The sequence below is a fragment of the Pinus tabuliformis genome, chromosome 5_1, assembly GCF_031772625.1.
Source record: "Pinus tabuliformis cultivar Carrire ecotype Pingquan chromosome 5_1, CPIR1, whole genome shotgun sequence".
NCBI lineage: Eukaryota > Viridiplantae > Streptophyta > Pinopsida > Pinales > Pinaceae > Pinus > Pinus tabuliformis.
The window spans coordinates 313,489,790-313,511,964 of NC_142305.1; the positions used below are offsets into that span (position 1 = coordinate 313,489,790).

Consider the following 22,175-nt stretch of genomic DNA (forward strand, 5'->3'; position numbering starts at 1 on the left):
GCATGCAACATGGCAGTTTGTTTTTAGAATAGGAGTCCTTGCAAAATCTTGGGGGACAAGACTCCTAAGGAAGCATTCACAGGGTTGAAGCCAAAGATAGGGCACTTTCACATCTTTGGTTGTTCAATGTATCTTTCTTCTACATATACGAATCTTGTTCATTACAAAGCAAGTGACGGCCATATGATAAAAATAGAGCTCATGCTTGGCTTTTGCCCACGTGCTAATTTGCAAGTCTCGGTTATCTTTTGCATTTTGATTTTTTTTTGTTTTTCTTTTGGCCATCATATGCTCTTTGATTTTCTTTTAGTTGCATCAACCTCCCAAGGTGCATTTTCAGGCCCTACCTAGGTATCAAGATGTGCAGATGCGAAATCCCAATGATCCAATGTTAGTTTAACCCAAAGAAGGTGTCGGAAAATGTGGTAGCCATGGTCGATACTTTCAACATGAAAAAAAAAAATCAATTTTGAATTTTTTATTTTTTTGCCTCCAAAATATATTTGAGTCAGCCTCCTATTATTTTAGGTCGGTTGGGCCACCAAGAGGTACCCATTCGACCCCCTTAGAAGTATATATAAAGGAGAGGTATCCTCCTCATTTGGGACATCATTCAATCTCTTGTTTAGCTTTGATCTAGCTAAGTTGGGAGCAGACGGAGGAGGGTGAAATCTAAAGGAAGGAAGGCTTGGCACTTTGCTTGGGATCTCTCTTGTTCTTGGTTACTGGTTTGCCTATTATTTTGCTATCATTATTTCTGATGTAGTGATGAATCTTGAACTCTCTCCCACTCATAAGGAAAGAATTTTCTAGGTTTTCCCCTTGTAGGTTTTGCCCTGACCTCAAGCCTAAATTTTTTGTGTCTCCTGTCTTATTGTCTCATGGTTATCTTTACTGCTCTTTCATGTTTTATGGTTGAAATTTTCTTTTGTGTAACTACTTAATGATATTAAATGTTATTAATGCTAACTAATCATTGGAAATAGTTACCTGTTGAAGGAAATTATTTTTCTAGCTTGGTTGCCCTAGAAAACTCAACATGGTATCAGAGCAAGGAAGATCGATGAGTAGTTGAAGTCTATTTCTTGGAATGGCCAAATTTCTCTCTAGGCTAGTGGGCTAAATTTATGTGCATAAAGCTTAGCTCTCTTCATTCGGTTGTTGAGTATCGTCTGGTCCAATCTTGGCACAAATGAAGTTCGAGTTCCCTAAGCTAAGTATTTTTCGTTGAAAACTACAAGCCTCCATGACATTCGAATTGTATAGAAGATCTGGACAAGTCTCTAAGAAGGATCAAGTCCCTAAAAGGCTCTTAAATTTGTGGCCTATCTATCTCTAAAAGATGTGAAGATCTGCGAAGTACTAAAGATTATTGTCTCTAATTTATGCGAGATTTGTGCAAGCACTGTGTCTCCTCGATTGCGAGCTACCTATCTCCAATGTACAATCGACCTAAGGCATCTAATTGAGATCATATATCAGTGGATCATGCAAAATTTGTAGAAGTTTGTATCTTTGTATTGATCTTGTGCAAGATTGCTAAGTCAAGTCAATTCAGAGCCTGTTATATGCAAACTTCCTGTGACACATATTCTTTACCTTATGCGAGCAGTGTAGTTCAGTGGCATATAAGATCTATGAAATATATACGAACTAGTGAATTATGTGAAGCACGTTTAGAGCCTTCTCAAGCATTTGTTGAACTTCATGCATGGCACTCACTGAACACATTCGTTGAATTGTCTAAGGCATCCCATCATTTGTGGCCTATGAGTTCTGTAGTACTATAATTATCTGCGGTATGCGAGTTCTATGACACTATATATATCTTTGTGTTATGTTCGTTCTATGGGTCCATATATATGAGGTTTTGAGACAAGTTGTTATGTGACATATATAAAGGGCAGAGGTTTGTCATCATCTATGTTAATTTATGTGACCTACTTTAGTAGCATTCGAACCTCTGTGTTGTTGAAAAGTATAGTGAGGGAAGGTCTTCTTGACTCATGCCTTAGTCAAGAAAGACCACAATCAATCCTTCATTTAGCATGCACGAATTCTTGGTGTTGGGATCAGTTCATGGAGCAATTAATTCATGCACAGAATTGGAGAAGCAATTTAGCAGACTTCTAATAGGTAGTTCGAGTTTGGGATAAGACGAGTTGGGAGGTTCAGTGTTGAATGAGACAATTATTAGTTATAACTCCAAGTTATGAGTGGAGAGAGTTCAATTCGAACTCAGTTAACTCATCAATCACAATTGTTGTTCTAAATTCATACTTGCCAGAATTAGCATGATTGAATTGCTTAAAAGGACGACGAGTATCATTCTTGTATGCACAATTTTGTGTGTGAGAGAGCATCTTGTTGAGAGAGCGTATCAAGGAGGAGCCTATACACAGAATTGAGGGAGACTTCCTTGCAAACCAACGCTAGGATTTAGGAGGAATTCCTAAATAATAGGAGCCACTATTGCGTTAGGAAATAGGAGATTTCCAACGCTATAAAATAGGGGCTGGATTGCGCAAGGAAGTAGGAGCTAGGTTGAGAGGATTGCAAGGAGTTTCAAGCTTAGTCCAAGCAGTGAGAACAAGTGTGTTCTCGAGTGAAACAATATTGCCTTGTAAGAAATTCATATGCTCAAACTCTTTCAATAAAATTCTACAACGAGAAGAGGGTTTTCCCAATTGGGTTTCCCAAGAAAATTATTGTGTCTCTTGTGTGATTATGTTCTTTATCTGTGTTTAATTCTGTTGCTTTTAGAGTTGAGGAATTTTGTGTCTTGGTGAAAAAAAGAATTAGTTTCAGCTAGTTTATCACAACAGTTGCAGAATTTCAAGGAAATTCAACATGTGCCATCCTAAAAATTGATCTGTGGCATCCGAATTAACCTCCTATTTCATTCCGAACCTGAGACTTGCGGATTTGGTCTGTGACTCTATATTTTTATATGCCTAAGTCTGTTATTCTTTGTATTCAAACCTAAGGATCCTTATCCCCATGCGAACCTAAGGCTCTCCCTAGTCTTGATTGCATGTGATCATCGCATCTAAAACTCTATGGTCTAAGTTTCTTGTGTGAAAAATTGACTATAATCCAAAAATCCTAGTTGCATTAATTCTCGATCATGATATCAATGTTAACGATTTTTGTTACAGTTTGCTTGCTTGAATTTAGTGAAAGAATTTGGTTCTAGTCACAATGGCTTCGACTCATGATATGAATTCTATGCATCGCATGAGCGTGACTATCGTGACTCATTTCTACATTGACGAACATTGTTGTCCTTTAGCTCATTATTCTAACAAGGGATCTGAAGTAAGTTCAAGTTTTGGAATCTTATATAGCTCATTATTTTGACAAGGGAAAATGTTTTGTGGAAGAAACTGAGACACCTTTTATGCAAATCATTGCGGCTATGCAAGTTCTGCCATCCGAATTTTTTCTTTATGCCTATTGTTGTTAGTCGATATCTGTGAACTAAATTGGAGGAATGATCTTGTTGCTGAGATCCGTCTTAAGAATGTTTGAGTGATGAGTGGCAAGTTCCAAGTCTGAAATAGAATCATGCATGGTTTTCTTTGTACTCTTGAAGAGAAGTTCTAAAAGGACAGTCTAAGACTAATCTTGATCTAAGTAATGGATGGGACGCTGACAAGGCCCAGAAGTTTCTTCTAAGAGCTCTCATATTTGCTTAAGACATGGATGTTACTGTGACATAAGGGTTTTCTTGATCATTGCAAGTATATTGACAATATATGCAAAATTGCTAAGGCTCGAAGCTCCCCTTCAAAGCCTAAAGTCTAATCAAACTATTTCTAATGGATTTGAAATTTATTGATCCCAGGATTTGGGAGATTGAAATGATTTGAATCTGTAAAACCCTAGTAAGAGTTTGATTAAGAAGCTTTAGGGTTTGTAAAACCCTAGGATTGCTTGTGATGAAAAAGATGAGGTTGATCAAAGGAATTAAAATATGAATGTTCCCTAGGATTGATTATTCACAGTGTTGATATTGAAAACGGCTAAGCAATAGGTTTAAAAACCCTGGACTAATCCTAAAAGTACATTGGGGTTTAGAGTCAAAACCCTAGCTAAAAAAATTGCAAACCCTAGCCATATACTTGTTAATCCTATCTAGACAAAAAGGGTTGGGAAAACCTTGGACTTATAAATTGATTGTTTCCGCTTGAAACCCTAGTTCCTCGAAGATTTGACATCTTGATAATGAGGTTGAATTGCAGGTTGGATTCAAGAAGACTAAAGAGCAAAAAGGAGTTGTCATGGTCCCATAAGATAAGTATCTTGTATTTCTTTTATTGTTTTAATCATTACTGGCATGGGATTGTTTATGGTTTGTAAACCCTAGGTAGGGCTTCGAGAAGAAAATCTAAGGCTTATGGACAAAATCCTAGAACTGATTATGTTTGTTTGAAAGAAGAAACCCTATATCCTAAATGATGTGATGATATGTACTCCTTATAACATGGAAGACTACAACTTTTTTTTTATAATATGGACAAGAATAACTTCTTGATGTGGACTCCCTGATAATAATAAAGTAGACGCCTTAATGATAATGAATTGGTCTCCTTGATGATGATGATGTGAGCTCCCTGATAATGATGACATGAACTCTATGATGATGTGGACTCCTTATTGATGATGTGGACAAGCAATTTCTTGATGATGATATGGACTCCTTGATTCCTTGATGATATGGACAAGATTAACTCCTTGATGTATTGAACTAGGTTGACTGGACCCAAGAAGACAAAAATAGAGGGGCGTTGACACATTCTCAAGAGATAAATACTTTCTTGATTGTTTCTATTGTTGTTTCATTATGAGTCTCTTGTCTTTGTATGTCTTGCTTGGTTGTAATTGTTTGGCCTCCTAGTGAGAATTGCAAAAACATGATGAAATATGTCAATGTTGTGGCATCATTGAAAAGACGAAAGAACAAAATCACAAATAGACTTATGATTGGATGAGCCTTTGGATTCGAATGGAGTAGACAAGATTAGCATGATTAAAGCATGTTTTGATCCATTATAGTTTGAAGTCTTAATGACAATCCAAATTTGTTGAAGAAGAGCCCGTCATTTTTCTACTATTGTTGAAAATATTAGTGAGAAAAGGGTTTCTTGATTTGTGCCTTAATCATTGGAGCCAGAACGAGTTTCTTCTTTGGCATGCTCAAGCTCCTAAAAAATAGGAGTCCAAGACGAGTTATGAAGCAGTTAACCAATGTGTTAAAATAGAAGGTCGAGTTATTTGTCTTCTAGTGTGAGTTGTATCGGGAACAGGACGAAGAGTTTGAATTAGCCTCCTAAACTTTAGTAAGGACGAGTTAACACTAGCAATGAGCCTTCGTTAACTTGTGAACCACTAGTTCAACTTCCCTAATATAGAACTCACTAATTTTAACCATTCAAATTGCTTTTAAAAGGAGGAACTAAGGTACAAGTTTAATCATTGTTTTGGTGAGCACGAGTTGGTGAGACCAAGCAATAGGAAGCACAAATTTGTGTGTGGAGCTTGTGAGAGGAAGAGTGTGCAAGAGAAGATTGTGCACAGATTGATAGAGGGCAGTAGAGATCATCAGTCTTGCAAGGGTTTCAAGCCTAGTTCATGGCAAGAAAACTAGGTTGCTTTCATATTGAAATAATTATTTTGTAAGAGATCAATTGCTCAATTTTTTCTATCAATAAAATTCTCAATAACAAGAAAGGGTTTTCCCAGTTGGATTCCCTGGACAATTTTGTGTTGTTGAATTGTGTAACTGTGATTTTATTTATGTTCCCATTCCACTGCATCTAGTTGAGAAATCTTGTGTTTATGTGAGAAGAAATTTTACTTTAAATTGCTCATATTAGCATATCAGAATTTCGTGGATTTTCTACATGGTATCAGAGCCTGAATCAAAATAAAGATAGCACATCCAAAGTGCAAAACACATCTAGAAAGATCTCTGAAGTGGCCGCAAACTAGAAGGACTCTAGTGAAGGTGGACAGGAGCAAGATTTGGTGACTTTTCTAGACTGTTTGGAGGGTCGAGTTTCCTAGGCAAGAGGTCGAGTATTTGAGGTGAGATTTTGGCATGTTTGGAGCACATCTGAGTTGCATTATTGTTTTGGTCTAGGCTGCAGACTTTTCTGAGGTGCCAGCATGTTTGGATCTCTCTTTTGGAGGAGGCTGATAGGCCTAGGAGGCAGTCCAACCTAGGCCGCATACATAGGAAGGAAGAGCAAGCAGTTTAGGCCTGTTTTAGAGGGTAAACGCAAAAGGTAGCAGCAGTGAGTTAGGGTTGATGTGTGCCCTAACCAGGTCTGTCAAAGCTCAAGAAAAGTGTGCAATTGCCAAGGACAAAGGGAGCAGAAATAAGGTATGTGTGCCTCCTTTTGTTGATGTTGTTCTACTAGAGGATAGAGTCCAATTTCAACAGTTTTTGTGGAATCTTAAGTACAAGTGGAGGGTTGTTAGTAGGTGCCTAATTGTGGCCAGAGAGCAGATCTTTTGAAGGACAACAAGAGTGTTAGCAGTGGCAGAAATATTCAAGCCCAAAAGATTACAAACTTTGATGGACTAAATGGGCAACCTCCGAAGCCATAAGTACAGTCTTTTGTGAAGGATTACAAGTTGTTAGTGGGCAGGTTTTAGAGAGCTCTTAAGGGAAGTGGGATGGCTTACCAAGGGTTGAGAGCAAATCATTGTCTAGAGGGAGCATCAAACTTCATAGCTTGGAAAGGGAGGATTATGATAGTGTTGGAAGATAATGGTGTGGGAGAATTCGTGAAGCAGGTTATCCCACCACCACAAGATGCCCAACAATTGGCCCAACATAATAAGAATGATATCAAGGCAAGGAGGGTCATTCTAGAAGGGGTCAAAGATCATATAGTGCCTTGTATCCATGAGAAGAAGACAACATATGAGATGTACGATACAATCTTGAAGTTGTATCAAAGTACCAGTGAATCATGATACCAAGAAGGTTGCTCTTAAGGAGAAGTTGAGAAGTATCTGGATGAGCAAGGATGAGCCCATCGTCCCATATTTGTCAAGGTTCACTAAAGTACAAGATGAACTAGGTAAGGTGGGCGTGGTTGTATCTGATCATGATCTTGTTGTAGAAAATCTTGTAGATTCACAAGCTCATGCGATTTACTAAAGCACAAGACAAGAATCTACATCTACTTTGAACCAGCGGAAGCCAATAGATCGACGAAAACAATATGAACAACAAGAAGATAAATCAATGGCACATAACACAAGATGTATCTGAGAAAGTCACTACTTAAAGCCCCGCTATTTGTATTGCATATATCAGAAATATGAGTGAAGATACAAAGCTTGTTCTCACCAGAACAATTCTACACAAGTATGCTCAACTCTCTCAGCTCACAAGCAAGGTCTTGGCCAACACTTAGGCAATTCTGCAGCTCTCCAAGCCCCTAATCTCTTGCGTAATTCCTAGGATGAATAGCTCCTATTTAAAGGGAATTCATGCTTCCAAAACTGTGCAATCCAAACATAGGATCAGTGTCTGATGCATGCATGATATTTACACTCTAGTAAATAATACAACTAATAGTACATTGTCCATGCACTCTAATCTCAACTGGGGCTTTCTCATAATCGACATGCATGAGATTTTAATGAGGGAATCTTCAGTTAACTAGAGTGACACTTGTGGATGCACTAGTGCACCAACTAACTGTTAACTCTCTATTAGTTCCTCAAACAGTTTGGAACTAATTTAATTTAACTTAGTAAACTGAGTGATCTAATTTCCAACTCAATTTCAACTCATACTGGACCCCTAAAACTTAGGGGGAACATATACATGACTACAGAAAGACTTCCAACTCAAAATTCCTAAGCTAATTAAGTTAATTAAACTTAATACTATGAGAATAGAATTCAATTTTACTTCTCAATTTAATTCAAGGACAAATTAAACTAGAATTTCTTGTTGCCATTTCTCAACACTTGTGATTTTTTCCTTACTTGGACTTCACAAGTCGTGGAAAGGGTTCCAGGATGTTGTTAGTGCGAGAGAGAACTTCCCAAAGTGGGAAAGGTTTTGGACTGACTACATACAGGAAGAGATCCGAAGAGGAACCATAGAAGTGAGACTAGTTATGACAGAGGACGAGAAGAATTGTGCCCTAGCAAGCAAGAGTAGCAAGGCCAAGGGCAAGGAGGGCCAAGGAGAGGCCGAGTCCAATCAGAAGGGCAGGAAGAAGTATCTAAGCAAGATCAAGCACTTTCATTGCCATGAGTTTGGACACTATGCTTCTAAGTGTCTTGGTAAGAAGAAGGGGGGCAGGAAGGATCATGTTGCTACATCAGTGGAGGTCGATGACTTTTTTGCCCAGTTCAAGAAAGATTTCTCATTGATTGCATGCATGGAAAGCTCAGTAGATAGCAGTATATGGTATATTGATCCAGGAGCATCCTTCTACATGACTGGGAACAAGAAGAGTTTCGACTACCTGAAGGAGAAGGACATGCAATTTGATGGTCAGTATGCAGCTAGACGAGTTGGTACAATCAGCTTTCAGAGGGAGTCAGGTAATCCTCTTCATCTCAGAGATGTTCTCTATGTTCCAAGATTGAGGCAAAATCTTGTTTCAGTAGCTAACCTTGAGGACAAGCGATATGATGTCATCTTCAGCAAAGGTAAGGCGTACCACTAGCACTTAGTTTCTACACGTAAAAAGCAGATAGGTGAGAGGGTGAAGAATCTTTATAAGTTGCAAGTAGAGACAGGTGTAGCCTTGAGCAGCAAGGCAAGGAGTTCTCAAAGTAGAGATGAGGTGGTTGAGCGAGAGCAGGCTAGAGCAGTGTTGCAGGAATCGCCCCCCCCCCCCAGATCCGAGGCCGGAATCGCGTCCCGTACGGAAGCGTTCCGGAACCTCTAGGCGAAGCGCGATTCCAAATTTACTGAAGCGCGATTCCTTTTTTTTTTCACGATTCCTGGAATTATGGAAGCGTTGGCCCGGATCCGCGCTTCGGAGGGCGCTTCGGGCCTCCGGAAGCGCACGCTTCACGAGGCCCGGAAGCGCGCTTCCATATGAATCCGCGCGGTCAGCTATCAAACTCGGTTTTTTTTTTTATTTTTTTAAAAAGTTCACTTAACTTAGCATGAGGGGGTGGGTTAGGGTGAGTTTAGAAAAGAATAAAGCCCCCATTCTCTTCTCATTTTCTCACTTTGAGTTTATGAGAGTTGGAGAAGAGAAGAGAGGAGAGGAGAAGAGAAGAGAGGAAAGGAGAGGAGAAGAGAGGAGAGCTTGGAGGAGTGAAGAAGGAGGAGCTAGGAGAAGGAGGAGGAGCTTGGAGCAAGAGCTTGGAGGACTTCATCTACAAGAGCTAAAGAGGTAAGTTCAAACCCCAAACTCCCTTGTTTTTTTGAAAAAAAAATTGTATTTTTCTCCTCCCTCTCCTACTCTTTCCCATTGTTTCTACTTGCTCCTTTATTTACAGGTTGTCCACCACCTATATCCATATTCCAAGATGGTGTTCTTTTGGCTTCTATGTATCATTCCACTCTTGGTTTTAATGATGGCAAAGGTGAGGAATAGAGGGGAAGAGGAAGGGGATGAACTTGGTGACCCAATGTATGATGAGGAGGAAGGGTTTGAAGAGGAAGGGGATGAACTTGAAGGGGACACTGAAGCACAAGATGGGAAAGGTACAACAACACCCTTGTGGAACTATGTGACCAAACTTGATGGGGGAAAGCGTGGTGGATCTTACAAATGGATGTGCCCTCATGATTGTCATGGAGGAAAACCATATTGTGGTTCATATACCCGTCTGAGGAGGCATCTTTGTGGGGTGCTGGACAGTGATGAAAAAAAGGGTTCTGTGGGGGTACAAATTTGCCCAAAAATTTCAGCTGAACAAAGAACAAAATACATCCAAATAGAGATGGCTGCACAACAAAAAAACAAGAAACAAAAAACTCATTCTGAATCAAGTGCAACCTCTAAATTTGGTAGTTGCCCATCTCCTCATGGTACTTCTGCAACCTCTGGAGGTAGAAAAACAATAGGGGATTTCCTTAATGTTGCTGGGAGGGATGATGTGGATGGAAAGATAGTCCGTTTTCTTTGTGCTTGCGGTGTACCATTCAATGTGCTTCGCTCTCCCTATTGGCATGACATGGTAAAGGCCATCAATGAAGCCCCAAAAGGATACAAGGCCCCCAACTATGAGAAAGCTAGAACAGTGTTATTAGAAAGAGAAAAAGCTAAGGTTCAAAGAGCTTTGACACGTTTTACACATGAGTGGGTGGATTCTGGGGTATCCATTGTATCAGATGGGTGGACAAATATTAGAAACCAACATTTGATAAATGTTCTTGGTGTTTCTTCTAGTGGTGCAGTATTTATTGCATCTCATGACTCCTCCTCCATCAGTGCAACTGCACAAAACATTGCAGATCTCCTATTGAAATCAATCAAAGATGTTGGTCCAAATAATGTGGTTCAAGTGATCACAGATAATGCAGCAAATTGTAAGGCAGCAGGAAAAATTATTGAGCATACTCATCCACACATCTTTTGGTCTGGGTGCCTGGTTCACACATTGAACCTTTTGATGCATGATATTGTGAAACACAAAGATTGTGGGTGGATTGCTGAGGTTTACAGGAAAGGGAAGCAGCTCATTAAATTCATCACAGGGCATACAAGGGTAAACTACTTCTATGGCACTTACTCCAAGTTGCAATTGCTTAAAATTGTAAAGACAAGATTTGCTAGTTATTACCTCACCTTTAGGCGGCTAGTGAGGGTGAGACAAGCTTTAACTAATCTGGTGTGTGCTGAAACATGGGATGAAATTAACACTGACACAGATGGTGCTAATGAAGTCAAGGACACTGTTCTTGACAGTTACTTTTGGTCACAGGTTAAATATGTTTTGCAATTCACCAAACCAATTTATTACATGATCAAGTTTGCAGATTCAGATCGACCAGTAATTGGGGAGGTGTATGAGCAAATGGATAGCATGTTGGGGCAAATTAAAGACATTGTTGAGCCTAGAGATACCACCTTGTACAATTATATTCGTGCAGAGGTGGAAAACCGATGGGAAATGCTAAATGTTCCATTGCATGCATTAGCATATGTTTTGACACCTAAATACTATCATCCATCATGGCTTTCAAAACCAGCACCTGGGGGGGGAAGCAGGAAAAAACCACACCAAGATAGAGAGGTTCACGAAAAATATATGGCTGCATTGAGTAGATTAATCCCTGATAATGAGGAGGCTGCATTGGTACGGAGACAGGTGAACAACTATACGAGCAACACTGGTCCATTTGGGAGCATGCATGCAATTCAAGATCGAGAGCATTTTTCTGCTCTTGAGTGGTGGAACATGCATGGAGGGCCTACTCCACTTCTACAGAGTTTGGCATTGCGGGTGCTATCACAGGTGGTAAACACTTCTTCTGCAGAGAGGTGTTGGAGCTCTTATTCTTTCATCCACAGTGTTAAAAGGAACAGGTTGAATTTAGACCGGGCAGAGAGCTTGGTTTATGTTCATTACAACTTGCGATTGTTGTCCCATTACTGTGAAGATGCAAAGTCTAATAAAGACTTGTTGACTTGGGACAAGAATCCAGAGGAGCCCAATTTGGAGGATGGAGTGTTGCGACTAGAGCAATTAGAGGATTCTCTTATCCAGGTATGTCCATTGTGGTATGAATTTTCCAATTTTCCCTTATAAAGCATTTCTCTAATTCATGTTTTTAATTTTTTTGTTAACTAGTGTTTTTTTTTTTGCATGAATTTTTTGAGTGATTCTAGGATGATGACACGGGTGTTGATATGCCACCACCCCCACCCCCATCTGGTCCCTTGGTTTCTAGGTTCCATGGTTCAACACCAACGGCAGGGGGTTCTTCTTCATCAGTTCCAGTGCCACGACTTACACAGGGACCATCTTCTTCATTGCCACCACGTGGAGGCCCGCCATCACGTTCTATTCGTGGTGGAAGGAGGAGAGATTAGTAGATATATTCACAATCTACTTCTTTTTGTCATAGATTACTCATTAGACTTGTAGACTTGTGAATTTGAATTTTGAACCTTTTTGGCTTGGCGGTGACCAAGTGACATATTTTGTAAACATTATTATTTGAATTTTGGACATGACAAATGTTGACAGTTGCTCACTTGCTAGATAAATCATAATATGCTCTATGTTTTATGTTTTATAATATGCTTAAATGTTTTATGTTTTATAATATGCTTAAAAATTTGATGTATGTTTGTAATAGCTAGAATATAGATGATTGTTGTACATACTAGTAACTACAATGGAATCATGGATGCCATATCTATCTTGATTTATGCAAAAATATGCATGTTTTCCTGTCTTCTACAATTAATTTGGTATTTGGGATGTTTGTTTTGAGTATAAATGCAAAAAAATATAAAAAAATATATATATATAGCAGACGCTTCCGCGGACGCTTCGCTTCCTAGATTTTTGGAAAATGACGCTTCCGCGCTCTGCGCTCCCGCTTCGTGCAACATTGGGCTAGAGCTCTCAAGATGGAGCCTCAGCCAGTGTCTCAATTTTAGGTTAAGCTAGTTGGTAGTTGGGTTGACCAGCAGAATGATGATGATGAGGACCCTAGCCCTGGGAGAGTGGAGGCAGCCACTTAGTCAGAGGCTTTCAATATAGGGAAAGTTCGAGCCAAGTGGGAAAGTTTGAGCCAAGTGGGCAGAGGATTTGGTTGAGGGAGATCAGAAGAGAGTTGAGTCTCCCACCATCAAGAAGCAAACACACAGGTACACAAGATACATGGCACTTATGACTAAAGTGGTGGACTCACAGATCATGGTAGGAAAGAACAGCTCTTCAAAGCAAGTTCCGCAAAAGAAAGCAGGGAAGTCTTCTAGTTCAGAGAGAGGTACACAAGGTACATGGCACTAATGACTAAAGTGGTGGACTCGCAGAGCATGGTAGGAAAGAACAGCTCTTCAAAGCAGGTTCTGCAAAAGAAAGCAGGGAAGTCTTCTAGTTCAAAGGGAGTAGCTGCAGCAGAGGAGAACTTAGTAAAGTTGAAGACAGATCCAGATGGACAAAGTTCTTCCAGGAACATCTTCCTCGCTAAGAGGGAGTGTTGAAAATATTATCGAGAAAAGGGTTCCTTGATTTGTGCCTTAATCATAGGAGCCAGAATGAGTTTCTTCTTTGGCATGCTCAAGCTCCTAAAAAATAGGAATCCAAGGCCAATTATGAAGCAGTTAACCAATGTGTTAAAATAGAAGGTCAAGTTATTTTTCTTCTAGTGTGAGTTGTATCGGGAACAGGATGAAGAGTTTGAGTTAGCCTCCTAAAATTTAGTAAGGACGAGTTAACACTAGCAATGAGCCTTTGTTAACTTGTGAACCACCAGTTTAACTTCCCTTATACAGAACTCACTAATTTTAACCATTCGAATTGCCTTTAAAAGGAGTAACGAAGGCACAAGTTTAATCATTGTTTTGGTGACCACAAATTGGTGAGACAAAGCAATAGGAAGCACAAGTTTGTGTGTGGAGCTTGTGAGAGGAAGAGTGTGCAAGAAAAGATTGTGCACAGATTGGTAGAGGGCAGCACAGATCAACAGTCTTGCAAGGGTTTCAAGCCTAGTTCAAGGCAGGAAAACTAAGTTGTTTTCGGATTGAAACAATTATTTTGTAAGAGATCAATTGCTCGGTTTTTTCTATCAATAAAATTCTCAATAACGAGCATAGGGTTTTCCAAGTTGGGTTCCCTAGACAATTTTGTGTTGTTGAATTATGTGATTGTGATTTTATTTTTGTTCTTATTCCGCTGCATCTAGTAGAGAAATTATGTGTTTATGTAAGAAGATATTTTATTTTAGATTGCTCACATTAGCATATCATAATTTTGGGAATTTTCTATAACTATGTATTGATGATGTATTTCACATAAGGACAGAGGTCCTCTTCGTCCAATTTAAGCAGGAGTTTATTGAGTCCATGGACACTTGCCTAAAGAAAATTTGAAAAGGGTGCGATATTTTGCAAGTGATTTAATGAATCCCTCTGATTCGTTCGTTGAACCACCTAATGCATGAAATTGCTGACTCCATTGGTTTGAATAACGTGGATGGTCCTGTTGCACTAAAGCTGGAAACGTAGTTGATTTGTGAAATTGGTTGCGGATCTATTGGATCTTGTTCTGAAATCAATTATGGTATACGTGTCTAACAGTTTGTTGATGTGCAAGTTGTCTACTTTTGTGAGAAGCATCTTGTTGTCTGTTAAATTCAACCATTGTTGATACTTGCTTCTATAAGAAGCCACCTTTTGTTTGTTGGATTCGTCCTTTGTTGCTAATGATTGCTTTTGTGAGAAGTCTCGGCTAAAGTTGAATGAATAGTTGGATGTTGTTGTTTACTGGAATATTTGATAAAGTACTAAGATCCATCATGGCTATTTTTTTTGTTGTTGAGTTGGTTGTTGATGTTTATGTGAAGAAACCGAAATGGCTAAGGATCCCTTTGGAGAGGAAGCATTGATTACATAGCATCATGAATCTTCCTTAGGCTATGGTTGTGAGACCAATGAATTGGTCGGAAAGATTGTTCGTACCTTAGTCTATGTGTTGTGAGACCTTGTGGTCGAGGAGATGCATTGAGATGGTGATTCCCCCCTTAAGGTTGTGTGTTGTGAAACCTTGTGGTCGAGGAGATGCATTGAGATGATTTGGATGCTATGTATCTTTCCTTATTATGAGACTTGTGATATCTCCCTTAGGTTGTGGCTATGAAACATATGGATTGGTCAGGGAGATTGATCTTGATTTGTATTTGTGATCTCATACTTAGGCTGGGAGTTGTGAGACTTATGATTGTTTGGGAAGATTGATCTTGGGAGAGAGAATGAAAAGTACCTACCCGACTAAGAGGGAGTGTTGGAAAAATATGGTAACCATGGTCATTATTTTCATCATGAAGAAAATTGAAAATTTTTTATTTTTTAACTTTTGCCTCCAAAATATATTTGAGACAACCTCCTATTATTTTAGGTCGGTTGGGCCCCCAAGAGGGACCCATTCGACCCCCTTGGAATTCTATATAAAGGAGAGGTATCCTCCTCATTTGGGACATCATTCAATCTCCTGTTGAACTCTAATCTAGCGAAGTTGGGAGCAAAACAAGGAGGTCAAAATCTAAAGAAAGGAAGGTTTGGTACTTTGCTTGGGATCTCTCTTGTTCTTGGTTACTGGTTTGGTTATTACTTTACTATGGTTATTTCTAATGTATTGATGAATCCATAACTCTTTCTCTCTCATAAGGAAGAATTTTTTGGGTTTTCCCCTTGTAGGTTTTGCCCTAGCCTCAAGCCTAAGAAAATTGTGCCCTTGTCTTATTGTCTCATGGTTATCTTTACTGCTCTTTCATGTTTTATGGTTGAAATTTTCTTTTGTTTAACTGCTTAATGATACTAAATGTTATTAATGCTAACTAATCATTGGAAGTAGTTAACTGTTGAAAGAGATTATTTTTCTAGCTTGGTTGCCCTAAAGAACTCAATAGAAGGGAGGTGGAATAAGGGCTTATAATGTAAGATGGAAAGTGGTAAGTATGGAATAGGGAGAGTTGGTGGAATGCTATTTCAATCATGGTTCGCCAAGTAGTGCCATTTCCTAAAGCCATGGGCCATTAGGGGAGGTCCCACTGGACTAGGATTGAAAATTAACCCCCCATTTTAGGTGATGGAATGAGACTATGGCCAAGACCGTTCTTTATTCCAAGTTACCTCATAATTCATGCCCAAATACAAACAAGAATAAGCACCCGATTGCAAATTGAATAAAGTACCTTTCGATCATAAGCTCACCATCCAACATGTGCTCTTGAGAGATGGGCGAGGAAACATATGACTGATGCAGGTGGCAGAGATATGAATGGCACATCACATCAATTACAAGGTGGTTGTCCAGGGGCTGTTGGCTGCCGACTAAAAGAGATGAATAAGAGAAAAGTTTCTCCTAGTGTTCACCCACTTTTGGTGGCTAACATGGTCGATGAACAATGAGGTGAAACCCCCCAAAGATTCATTCCTAGCCTTGTTCAGTCCACTCTCATGGATCTGGCAGTAGACCACACCACATGGCAAGTTGAATAGTGTGTGAACGCGCTGAGCACCATAGCTGACCTACCCTTCCTATATCTGAAAATGATAAATTTCCCCAACTAAAGTTCCCCTTTCCATAGAGAAGTGTCGTAACCAAGAAGACAATGATGGATGGGAACTTGCTCCACTTGTTGATGGCCAACACTTAATGGATACGACCCAAACCGTGATGCATACAGCCTCCTTAGATATGGGGTTTCTAACTGCCACCTCCTGATGTTTATCTTTATTGTGATGAGATGGCCACCTACTATGTTTACATTGCTCTTGGTTTCTAGCCCTAATAACAATTTCACTTTGTTTTGTTTAAGCCCCTGATGCATGGATTCTTGAGTTTTGATGTGGCCATTGTAGCAGTTGATAGATACTACGTTATTTTGCTCATAGAAGTTTCTGTTTACAACCAGTTTTTTTGTATAAAATGCCATGTACATGTTTTTTATATTAATAAAGTTTAAGGGAAGCATTTTATTCCAACAATATAGGCTTCTTTAGTTGTTGTCACAATCTCCATCTCCCCGGAGGACTAAACTTGTCTTAGAAAGGAGAAAAAAGGTATTGTGATCAAATCGCTTGGATGGGTCCCTTGCAAATTTTTTGTATAGTCAAACATCTCATATGATTTCCTCTATTGAGAATGATGGTTTTGTAGTCTTGTAAAATATTTCAGCCAGCTCAACACATGGATACTCCAAACCCACGTTCCAAGCAACTTTCTTAACCTTGGAGGCAAAACATGCATGCGGACAGACATATATCTTTAAGTGGGCATTGTGGAAAATTAGTTATCTCGGTTACCTAAGTTCCACTAGTTATCTCAGTTACTTAAGATTAACTCATGAGTATTTATCATATTATCAATGCTAGAGTGATGACCTTTGTTGTATCTAGAGTCAGGAAAGAAATACAACAAAAGAATCAGAGATTTCTACAGTGAGTTACTGCCTTGCTGGTTAGCATTTTTTCACATTTAGTATGTTTTACTGTGTCTGGCAGTGAGGCAACTCTTTGTGTGCGTGTGTGTTTCTCATGGCTATATTTATGGCTAAAGCTAAAGCTAATGGGATTAATAAAGATGTTCTGAAATTCAACATCGTTGTTGTATGTAAAGAAGGGAACCATTAAATGGATATTGGATTCAAAGAAGGCAGTCCGTTTCTCGATAATCGTATCATTGTATTATGGGTATTTTGTTATAGTAATACTTGTGAACATCCATTAATCTCATCTCTTGATCCAAGTGGATATTGGTGGCCACTCACCTGTTCCACTTGGACCTCCACCATTGTTTCTTTCAATTTTTCAGTTTCCTTATTTGTAGCACAATTTACTATTTCTAGCAATTTTTTAGATCCTACACTGCCTGCGCCATTGCCAAACCAACCATCAAGAAGCAAGGCCTATATACTTCGTTGCCTACCCCTAATCGACCTTGGGAATCCATCTCCATGGATTACATGTCGGGCCTTCCTTCTACTAAGCATGGCAACAATTGTGTTTTTGTGGTCGTCGACAGATTCTCAAAGATGGCCATTATGGCGGCCTGCAAGAAGAATATCACAGCAAAAGCCACTACTAAACTCTTCTTTGAACGAGTGTGGGTACACTTTAGTCATCTCAGATAGGGACAGCAGGTTCCTCAGTGCATTTTAGTCTAGTCTCTGGTCGATGTTGGACACCAAGCTCACTAAATCCACAGCTTTCCATCCCCAAACTGATGGCCAAACAGAGGTCGTCAACAGGATTATCGTACACATTCTACACATGTACAACTCAAAGCATCCATGCACATGGGATGAGAACCTCCCCTATGTCCAGCACAGCTATAATCGAGCTCTCCACAGCTCGACTGGCCACAGCCCCTTTCAGGTGGGCTTGGGATTCCAGCGATTATGTCCCATTGATGTGGCCATGCCATTTGCAGCTACTCAAGCAAATTTGGCTCATGTCCAGTCCAAAACCGATAAGGTATACAACTTCATTGAGCACATCCAACATATCCGACAGCAGGTACACCACATTATGGAGAAATCAAATGCCAAGTACAAGCAATGACATGATCAACATCAGGTATCAGACAAGTTTCAAGTAGGCGACAAAGTTTGGTTGCATTTGCAAAAGGAACGTCTTACCGGAGCCTATCGGAAACTCAGACCACTCCGATATGGTCCTTACACCATTACCAAGGCTGTGGGGGACAATGCATTTGAGCTCAGCATTCCCCCATTCCTTGGCCTGCACCCAGTGTTCAATGTGGATCGCCTTCGACCATACTTCCCACCATTGCTAGACACATCAGACATTGCAGAACAAATCACACCTATAAAGTTAAATCCAGATTGCATGGAATAGGCCACAACTGATCGGATCATGGACACACAGAGCAAGAACACCCAACAGCAAAGAATCCAACTATATCGAGTTGTCAAAGCAGGCCAACTCCTTCACCAAGGCAAGTGGCTCACCAGGGACCAAGTTTAACAGAAGTTTCATCATCTCATGGAGGAACTCAACGCAATGGGGACCATTGCTTCCTAAGGGGGGAGGAATGATCCAGGTGGATATTGGTGGCCACCCGCCTATTCCACTTGGACCTCCACCATTGTTTCTTTTAGTTTTTCAGTTTCCTTATTTGTAGCACAATTTACTATTTTTGGCAGTTTTTCAAGTCCTGAACTTCTAGAGCCGTTTTGAGGCCCTAAACGACGTTTTTTGGGAAAACTGGGAGCAACATGGGTCCATATGTTGCTCACTCAAAAGTTGTAATCCTCAGATAGATCTTTCTAACGAGGTATTGTGCACGTCAAACGGAGATCGTATGCCAAAGTTACGACCCCGAGAAGTTGATGTACCAATTTACCCAAAACGGAGCCCATAATTTGGCGCTTCATCTCCTAGGGTTAGGTTTTTGGATGTTTAGGGTTTTCCATTGTTTCTCATCAATAAATAGGCCTTCGAGCCTCATTGTAACACAGTTCAGAGGCATGTAGCCGCCACATCTCTTCTCAGAGATAAACTACCATTGCCCGAGCTAGTTTATTTCCATTTCTATTTGTAAGCATATTTCAGTATTTTACATGAATGAAATGAAATATTATTTTTGTGCATCTCTGTATTTATGGTCATATCTGTAATTTGTAGCGTTCCCGTTTAACTCTGGATCATCTTTGCTCTTCGGTTTGGATCTATTTGATGCAGGAGCATCTTACCTCCAAGATAAAACCACATTTTGACTAGACTTAGAGTCTTCGATTTACTAAGGGAGTGGGGTTCCCGAAATGAGTGCAACTATTTAATTATTTGTATTTCTTATATTTCTTATGCAATCTAAGGAAATGTGTAAATAGGTTTGAAATTGTAATCAGATAGATCTCAGGAATATTTGAGAGGGTTAGAGAGATTTAAGAGTAGATAGATTCCTTGAGAGAAAAGTGAATCTTGGGGATCTAGAGATAGGGGTTTAGGTGGGGAATTAATGGATCTGAACCATAATTAGTTCAGAATCCTATTTTTTATAAAACCATTGTAAGGATAGTAGTATAGTGTGGGTGTGGAATGAGAGAGAAAAAGGGCCAAGGCTGTGGTGCACACATTATGTATAATCAGGCCATAAGGTTTCCGAGTATCGGAATATGACTGATTGAGAGTATGCTTATACCGCTCTGTGTTCGTGAAATATTTCTGCCTAAATGTTAATGAATTATGGATCCAATGTTGTATAACCTGGAAATTTCATATGATGTTTGTGATGGAAATATGAATGCAGGCTTGCTAGTGAATTGGTTTGATAATGATCTGTCGGTACAGGAAATTCCAGGAAATATGTTGCAGAATGGGAACAGTCTTTTGTAAAGGAAGGGAATCATTCATAGTGAAGCAAAGCCCAAGCAAGGAACATTCTGCATCAATTACAGTAGTTGAAAATCAGATCTTGAAGGCTGGAATCGAGGTAATCATTCGAAGCTCTATTAGTTTGAATTACTCGTTAATGTGATGAGGTTCCTCTGTGTTGAATACTGGACGGAATTCAGTTGAATGAGTTGAACGGGTTGGATGATGGACTTGGTTGATCAAGTCTAATTTCAAAGGATTGATTGGTTGTATCAAAAAGAAGGGGAATTTTTCTGTGCAGGCATTCTGTGTCAAATAAATACCGCATTGAACTGACTTCCGCACGTGTATGTCGACAAGTTAATGAATTAGGAATGATACCGTTCTAGAAATCTAGAGTTGCTATGAAACTTACACAGGAGGAGTTACCATTAGCCAATTGCAGAATCCTAGTGATTAGGAAATATTGACTTGGATTTCATTATATTTTGGAGGCTGTACAGGTCTCGTTGTAGATATCTGCGAAAGGGTGAGAAGCAAATTGAGGAAAAGGAGCTCTGGTATGGTATGACCAGTTGCGATATTCACCCAGAAACTGCGACCCGAAGTCCATAGACGGGATGACTAGTTGCCGGCGTGAAGTGGAACGCGGTAATCGGATTATCCAACAAACGACGCTGAATTAGTTCATCGCAGAGCACCTGAGGAACTTGCGATCACAAATCATCATCGTGTAACGTTCCTTCGGGGATGTGAGACAGATGACTTCAATCTCTTCGCAATAAATAAAGGGAATGTACGATTGGTATCGAACGGCGGGCAAAAACATCAGTAAAGAAGTCAAGGAACCTGTGACCGAGAGAGAGGAAAGGAGCAAGAGTAGACTACGATGGAATGAGTAGAGTTCAGTTTATTTAGCATCGCAATCACGGCAAGGAAACTGCGATGAGTACGGTAAGATGAAGTTCGAGTGTGCACAAGATTAGAGATGAGAAAAAGGCGCACTTACAAGAAGCCTAACTGCTATCAGAATGGGAGAAAGCGCACTTGCAGCAGGACTAAGTGCGATATGAATGCATATGGAAAGACTAAAGGGTAGATTGATTTGCGCTTCAAACACTCAGGGATAAAAAGAGGCCTGCTCAGCATCTCATTATTGTGTGTAGCTATCTCTGCTTTATGTGGCTCATGAAAAAACGAACAGAATGAAAGAATCGAAAATACCTGTGAGTTTCCAGAGGATGCCATTCGTTAGTATCTGTAAGAAGACTGCTGTTGCCTGTGCTTGCTTCGAATGAAACCAATTTTAGTCACCCGAGGGTGCTGATAACGCTGCGAAACGAGCCGAATGTGAAAATATGGCACCCAATACACACACAAGTTTTTCCCGAATTCAAACTCCAGGATGAAATATATTTTTAGGTTTACGGTGGCTCGCCGGTGTTTTCTTTGGACTGCACTCACAGCGATTGTTGGGTGCTGTCGCCCGCTGTCTAGGGCGAATTACAATAAATAAAAGTGAAGCTTTGCTTTTTACATGCTAGGGCAATTTATAATTATTGTGACTTCCCTCCAACAATATTGGGTTTTCTAATGGCAATGAGATTCTCATGTTATAATCAAATCGAGATGTAGTTTAATTGAAGACTTCCACGGAGTTTTTGTTCTTTCATGATGGATGGAGATAGTGATCAAAAATTTTGGACTTTGGACGGATTACATAATATATTATAGAGTGTTATTCTCAAAATTTCTAACAATGTAGTTTAATGTTAGAATTAATTTAGGTTTTATGTTTAAATTAATTTTGGTAAAATATTCAACAAGTTTGGTGAGGTCACTGAAGTGGAATATTTTATGTTTTTTTTAAGTGATATATTTTCTTTCTAAGCTTAACATGTTCTCATAAAGGGGTATAGTTCAACAAACACCATATGGTCATTAGATGGGGTTAGAAGGTCATGTATTGTATCTAAAAGGTGTTGTTTACCGAGTCACAATTTTGCTTGGAAAGTTATTTTTCGCCGAAATCCGACATTTTTTATTTCAAAAAATCTAACCAGATGAGTGTTTGAATCATGTTTTTAATGGTGGAAAAGGATTTGTTATGTCCCTATACTATTAGTGTAGCCCCTCATTGTTATTGTAAGTGTAGCCCCT

At 39.6% G+C, this 22,175-nt stretch overlaps 1 protein-coding gene across 1 annotated transcript in view; it reads right to left on the reverse strand.

Annotated features, from left to right (window-relative positions):
- NRPA1 (nuclear RNA polymerase A1) overlaps nucleotides 1-21,531 on the reverse strand; it is a 471,665-nt gene extending 450,134 nt beyond the window's left edge. The window contains exon 1 of the mRNA XM_089432122.1: nucleotides 21,240-21,531. Coding sequence (XP_089288248.1) covers nucleotides 21,240-21,263 — 24 coding nt within the window. The 5' untranslated portion in view covers nucleotides 21,264-21,531. The remainder of the gene's footprint in view (nucleotides 1-21,239) is intronic.
- Nucleotides 21,532-22,175: the final 644 nt, after the last annotated feature.